The 7083-nt window shown below is 40.6% G+C and overlaps 1 protein-coding gene across 1 annotated transcript; it reads left to right on the forward strand.

The window, feature by feature from the left end:
• Window positions 1-864: 864 nt before the first annotated feature.
• Window positions 865-5850, forward strand: LYG1 (lysozyme g1). The gene is made up of 5 exons (XM_023250918.1): window positions 865-933; window positions 2543-2647; window positions 3572-3765; window positions 5273-5405; window positions 5598-5850. Exons 1-5 carry the CDS (start codon window positions 891-893, stop codon window positions 5714-5716), a joined length of 594 nt encoding a protein of 197 aa, XP_023106686.1. The 5' UTR covers window positions 865-890; the 3' UTR covers window positions 5717-5850.
• Window positions 5851-7083: the final 1233 nt, after the last annotated feature.

Below are 7083 nucleotides of genomic sequence, written 5' to 3' on the forward strand. Positions count from 1 at the left end.
AAGGCTCTTTGCACACATGGAAGTTGGTTACAGAAATGGTTGGGATGAGAAAGAGAAAGTGGGTGAGTGCAAGTGCTTGATACTGACCATTTATCACTTCTCCCATCTAGTGAGCATCTTGTAAGTTCAATTCTGGCCCCCTGCCCATGACCTGACTTCATGGGATTTTGACTTTGCTGGTGGAATCAACCCGTGTCTCTATCTTCCCAGGTTCTGGCCCAGGTTTTCTCCTGTACAGGAGTCTTGCAGAAGGGGAATGGGGAGCATGGCTTAAGGTGGCCAAAGGGGTCTGAGATTCCCAGGCTGGGGGGTTAGAGCAGTGAGAAAGGTCTACTAATTCCTTCCTCCAATCAAAACAAAGTATGTTCCAAGACCCTGAAGGCACTATAACCTTTCCTCTACACTGAACAAAAAAGAACCCAAATGAAGAGAAACACTAATATAAGATTCTCCTTTTCACATTATCTTTTCATAAGGAGAGGGCTACAACTGAGATAAGGCTCACACATCCAAAGTTTGTTTTTCAGCATCTGAACTCAGGTCACTATGTTTCTCAGTGTTGAGAATCAAAGTATCTTGTCTTCTTGAAATAATTACTATCCAGTAACTTGGTGGTATACTGAGTCCCTGTGGACCAAGCAGGAGTATCATCATTTTAAAGCTAATTAAAAGGATGGATGGAGCACATGTCTTACTTTTGCTTTTCTTATTGTGATTCAAATAATTAATTTTCTTAGTTAAGATATGGGTGAAAAAGTTTTTCTTTTTTTTTTTTTACCTCTTTCCATAGAAACATTACATATTGTTATGATGACGATTGATGTTTTCACATCTTTGAGTTAATTTCTATTCTAAAATCATTTTAGGACCAGTAGAATCAGCTCATCAATATGTCTGTGCTGTGGCTGCTTCTGGGTCTCCTTGCCCTTACTGGTGAGTAAGGGTCTCCTACATGACCTTGGAGATGGGAAGGGTAAGCATAGGAACAGAATGGTATTTCTGATACTTGAAACTGCAGTAGAAAATGTTTTTTTTCTAAGCTGTCCAAAAAATACTGGACTTAATAACAGCCACTGAAAAATAGCTTCTTTCCAGATGCCCCACAAAGGAGGGGGTTCCGCAGAATGTAGGCTTGGCTTAAGACAGCATTGCTGGAAGCTGGACGTTAAATATACATCATTGATAAGTACTTATTTATAAGTGCTATAGACTTTATACATCATTGATAAGTATTCATTGATAAGTACTCATTGATAAGTACTGTAGGCTTTAAATATACATCATTGATAAGTACTCATTGATAAGCACTGTAGAAGAATTGTGATGGCTTCCTGTAGTAATTCAAATGCAATTTCAAATAGAAAACTAGCATGAAGGAGATCAAAAACATGTGACTAAGCTAACCACTGAGGCTGACATAGCTGCTATGCTTGAAATTTCAGATTTGGTCTTAAGTTTCCTTGCAGCTGGGGCAAAGGGAAAAGTACATATTTTTTGATAAATAAAAGGAGGAAGCATAGTTTCTCAGGAGAAGCAAATTTTATCATAGCTGTAACTTCTGATGATTACTCAGATAGGGTCTTACATTTATTCATTTATTGATTGATCCATTTATTTAACAAGTATTTTTAAATTTCAACAAGATATTTTGGGAATATAAGGAACTTTAAGGAGCATTTAATATGACTAGGGAGTGGCTATGGGGCAGGAGCAATGAATGACACAACCAATTACAATATTAAGGGTATTTGTCACCAATTATAAATATAAAAATGTACTGATTAAAAAATAAAAAAAGACACATCAGCTCATTTAGCTTTTACTACACTTATAAAAGACCACGTCTTTTCATCTCCATATTTCTTTCAGATTACTTATCAAAAGTTCGTAAAGTAGAAGTATTTACTCCAAAATATTAATATTTTCAGATGTCAATCTCAAGAAGCTCTCAGTAAGAAAATAGGACTTTAAAAGGCATTTATATAAATATATAATACACATATGATGATGTGTAGTAGATTTATTTCCAAAGATTTGCAAATCATGAAGATTTGATGATATGAGCAAAGAAGAAAGTAAATAAAAAAAGAGCAATCTAATGAGAAGTCCTTACTTCCCTCTGGTTCTCCAGAGCAACCATAAATATCTCACCTGACCAACCGGTCAGGAATATTTGAAGGTGAAGTACTGAGAGTTCCCCTAGGATACAGGATGAGGACTAGTTACAGGGAAGAGATCATCTGGTTTGATTCCAAGACACCAACTCAACAACATTGGACAGCCCAGGGCTTTGCGAAGAGTATAGCTGCTCCAACAGTTCCCCATGCCTGCAGGATAGGAGAAGACAATTTTGTATCGAGGGGGTTTCTGTGATAATTTCCTAGTCACCATACTGTAAATTTCAAAAGTGTTTCAATTTAGAGTGAAGTTCTTGTAATTGTATTTTGGTAAAGTTCTTTTTATTAATGGTACTTCATTCATGGACAGATGATCAACATGAGTCTAGTTCAATGCCTTACATTGAAATTTTCTCAATTTGTAGATTTATCTGAAAGCAGCAACTGGGGATGCTATGGAAACATCCGAAACTTCAACACCCCTGGAGCATCTTGTGGGATTGGAAAACGTCAAGGCCTGAACTACTGTGGTATTTTATAATCCCAATGTCCACCTCACCCTCCACTTCCCTTTCTCTCGGAAGGCGCCTCCTTTTGGCAAGAGTGACTTTGACAGGATCTTGTCCCTTCTCCCGACACTTCAAACCCATGTCTCCCTGTCCTTCCTCACAAATTTTGGTCCTCTCAACATATCCTTTGGCTCCCACTATTTCCCACAGCCCCACACTACCAAGTAGTGGGAAGAGCACTAGACGTGGAGTCCAAAGACCTTGTCTAAGTGTGTGCTGTGGTTCTTCAATGAGTCATTTAGTTCCCCTCCATCTCTACTGAAAGGACTTTAAAGTACTTATTTTACAGTCTTGTTGTAAACTCTGGTCGGTAGAATATAGATGAGAATACTTTTGAAACCACAAAAAATGCTTACAAGGTAAACGGGCCAGCCAGGTAAATCAGTATTAGTTTTAATTTTGCCCAACATCCTTGTTATTCTACAATGGTTTAAGATCATGCAATATCTGGATGTCCTTTTAGGAGGGAAAGGTGGGCAAGAGTGAGCAAACCTGTCAGGGAAACAAGGACTTCTTAAAGGGGTTGGGGGATTCTCTCTTTCACATCTGGTGCCCATTGTAGCTGATGGATAGGCATATCTGTTTGGGGTACTTAGGATGGGGCCAGTGTGCCTGTGCCTAGAGAATTGTCTTGTGTGGGCCACAGCATCCCCTGAGAGTCCAGCAAGAGGCACTGGAAGCCATAAAGGACCCTGCCTCAGTGGACACCAGCTCAAGTCCAAAGAAGAATCATACTTTCAGGTCCACTAGGGATTCCAGACTGAAACATGGGCTTCTTGGTCCTAGACCACTGCCCAGATCCTTGGAGTGTGATTTCTGTCCTCTTGAGCTCCCATGTCAGCATAAGTCACACAAGCCACATCCTTCCTTCTGTGTTTGCTTTAGGAGTTCGTGCTTCTGAAAGGCTGGCTGAAATAGACATGCCATACATCCTGAGATATCAGCCTGTGATTCGTACTGTTGGCCAAAAGTACTGCATGGATCCTGCAGTGATCGCTGGTGTCTTGTCCAGGGAGTCTCATGGTGGCAACATTATGGTCAATGTGGGCAATGTGGGTGATGGAATCGGGGTTGTTCAGGTAACTCTCTGTCAGTTATGACATATGGCTGTTGTGTTGCATGGCATGATGCTAAGGGGACATCTTCACATTTGTTGTTGTGGACACCCTGAAGTGCAGTTCTATGGAACACAGAGTGAAAGGTGCTCCCTGGCACTGTGAGAGCCACATCCCTGCCTGATGCAGGTAGTAGCATCACTGTTTTGTTTTGAGCCATGGTTTCTTTTCAAAATCAACTACACTGTGTTTCCAGGATATCATCTGTGGTCCCCTAGTCTGGTTCCTTGTTCTGTTATTTTGTAACCACGTGACCTCATTTAATCTCCCTAGGCCTCAGTTTCCTCACCTATAAAACGCCATCTTCACAGAATTGTTATGAAGACTCAATGCAATAATGGGAAAATGTGCTTAGTATCTGGCAGATTCTCAGCAAATATTGAATTCCTTTTCCTTTTCTTTCTTCTACGCAATTCTTAGTTCTGAAGATCCAGTTTTATTTTTGCGCTAATTCTGCCTGGTCTCAACTTGTCTCACAGAAACTCCCAGGGAACTGGGCATTAACCCCACTGTTGAATTCATTGTGTCTGGGGGGATCAAGGATGGCAAGGAGACAATGGTGCTGTGATTTTTTTTTTCTATTACATTTGCCATTATTATTGTAATTGTTGGGAAGCCTTTAAATACTGTGGTCATCTTTTTAGCTTTTAGGAGCATGTGATCTCCTCAGTGATCTTTAAACTGGCTTCCTATTACTATTTGGAATGACACTTTGCAATTTAAAAGTACTTTCAAATACTTTATCTCATTTTGATTTAGGGACTCATCCAATAATCTGATGAGGATGGGGTGAAGGGGAAGGCATGCAATCCATCCTTTCCAAGCAAGGAGGTGCTTTTACAAGGATGGAGTCATTGCTGCAAAGTCACATGGCAGCTGGAAAATGCAAAACAGGGACCAATACCAACATGGGCGATGTTAGGGTCAGCATCATTTCTGATGCCTTGCTCTGCCTTTGTGAAATCTTGTCCTTGGGAAAAGGATGAGCCCATTTACTTTGAAGATGAAGGAATTGTCCCGAGTCAGACATTTCTCCTAAATATGTTGAAACTCATGTGGAATGGTAACCAAAGATGTATAAGAAAAATTAGAAGTACTTTTAGATATTCAGATTACCTGGAAGGAGAATTACAAGTACAGATAGAAAAAGCCATTTCTGACCGGTTTGGAGGGCTTACATTTAAACACTGAAGGAGGGCATCAGACTGGGATGTTCACTACTTCTGTCACCTTAGGTTTCAATTCTGCCTCTCACCATTATAATGAAGCAGTTGCAAAATGTCTGCTCATGCTTCACTTACCCAAACCTTGTAACTTTTACTGTTTATTCCCAGGGAGATTAAAGGTGGCATTAGCTCTGCCAGAGGAGGAGGAGAGAAAAAAAAAGGGAAATTAAAAAACAACACTGATCCCATGAAGTCCTGTCACTCTCCCACCTGGCTTACTTAGTTTTTCCTCTGCCTTCCTCTAGGACCCTGGCCTTTATTCTCCCACATCCTGGATCAGTGAGTCCCAGGTTTCTCAGATAATCGAGGTCCTGACACTTAGGATCAAAGAAATCCAGACCAGGTTTCCAACCTGGACCCCTGACCAGTACCTGAGAGGTAAGTGTAGCCCAGGGTTGGTGGTTGCACAACATGAAGTAAGAAGAACAAATACAAGACATTACATCAGATTCCCCCAAACTTCAGTTGCCTCCTACGAAGCAATTAGGAAAGAGAATCTAAGCTAACTGCTGAGACCCTGAAGCAATGAGGGACTATAGGGTCAGCATTAACCCATCTCACAAATTCCAGGTGGACTCTGTGCCTATGCTGGAGGTCCTGGCTACATCAGAAGCAGCCAAGACCTGAACTGTGACTTCTGCAATGATGTCCTTGCACGAGCCAAATACTTCAAGAGACACGGCTTCTAATGCTTCAGAGCAAACAGGAGGCCTCAAGTGTTACACAGATAAAACTAGCCAATGGAGCTTGTAACTGTGAATCTGAATTTGACTTGAAGGTCATCAAAATAACATGAATCACATTAAAGGAAGAGTTGTCTGCATTTTGTGGTGTGGTGTGTATGTAAATTAAGGGTTATGTCTCCTTGAAGGTATTTCCATGGAAGTTAGCTGCAATGTGGATTTCCACAAAATGAATCCTGTATTCATTGACTGGCATTGCCAGATATAGCAAATAAAAACAGGAAACCCAGTTAAATCTGAGTTCTGGGTAAATGATGATTGATTTTTTAGTATAAGTCCCATGCAATATTTAGAACACTTTTACCCTAAAAAATTATTCATAGTTTATCTGAAATTCAAATTTAACTGGGCATGTGGTATTCTATGTGGCAACTCTTATCACTGATTTCCTTGATAAAAATCATAGTTTTTAATTTTAATTGAGGGGTGTCTAGGTGGCTCAGTCGGTTAAGCATCCCACTTTGGCTCAGGTCATGATCTCACAGCTCGTGAATTGGAGCCCCACATCGGGCTCTGTGTTGACAGCTCAGAGCCTGGAGCCTGCTTCAGATTCTGTGTCTCCCTCTCTCTCTCTGCCCCTCCTCCACTTGTTCTCTCTCTCTCTTAAAAGTAAACATTAAAAAATAAATTTTAATTGAAAAATTTCAAAGAGAAAAAGGGTGGGATGGTGGTCAGCCCCATCTTTTGGGCGGAGAAGTTTCAGGAGAGTTGCTCCTTTGCAGCATTAGCTTAACCCAAGGACAGTCTCTTTGTCATTTAATTTTACCTCTTCCTTTCCTTTCCTGGACCACATAACCTTCTCCTGCACCCATACTCCCCAACTCACCTAGATTATTCCCTGTTTGGGGCACTTAAGACTAACAGAGCCAGGCCATAGGATAGTGATTCATCAGTCAGAACTGCCCTCAAGGACATTGACCAGCACTATACTGGTAAATTATTTAATTCAAAGGGTTGTGCTCTATAAATGTAATAAATGTCCATTCCTCCCTACTACATGATATCAATACTCTGCAGTGTGTCATTCTAGAACAACTGTCGTCATTTCAAACAGTATTTTTTTTTTTTTAAGCAACAACTGTGTGCTTAGCTCAACTAAATCATACAGTATAGTTGGGGATAACAGCCAACCACACATGTGCACAAGGTACAAACTCAGGGCCTATACCAGGTAGCCGTGTGAAGTGCTCATCTTCTGTGTCAGGGGCCTGTGGAACCTGCCCATGACCACTGGTGCCCTTGACTTCCTCCAGGGCCACTTACTTCTTTTTTTTTTTTTTTAATGTTTTTATTTATTTTTGAGAGAGACAGAG

This window comes from Felis catus, chromosome A3, assembly GCF_018350175.1.
Source record: "Felis catus isolate Fca126 chromosome A3, F.catus_Fca126_mat1.0, whole genome shotgun sequence".
NCBI classification, from domain to species: domain Eukaryota; kingdom Metazoa; phylum Chordata; class Mammalia; order Carnivora; family Felidae; genus Felis; species Felis catus.

Excerpts from the sequence above, each read along its gene's own strand:
- LYG1 (XM_023250918.1), top strand. The coding sequence starts at position 891 with ATGTCTGTGCTGTGGCTGCTTCTGGGTCTCCTTGCCCTTACTG. Across the intron at positions 3,766-5,272 it reads ATGGAATCGGGGTTGTTCAG|GACCCTGGCCTTTATTCTCC; the intron begins GTAACTCTCTGT and ends GCCTTCCTCTAG. Across the intron at positions 5,406-5,597 it reads CCCTGACCAGTACCTGAGAG|GTGGACTCTGTGCCTATGCT; the intron begins GTAAGTGTAGCC and ends CACAAATTCCAG.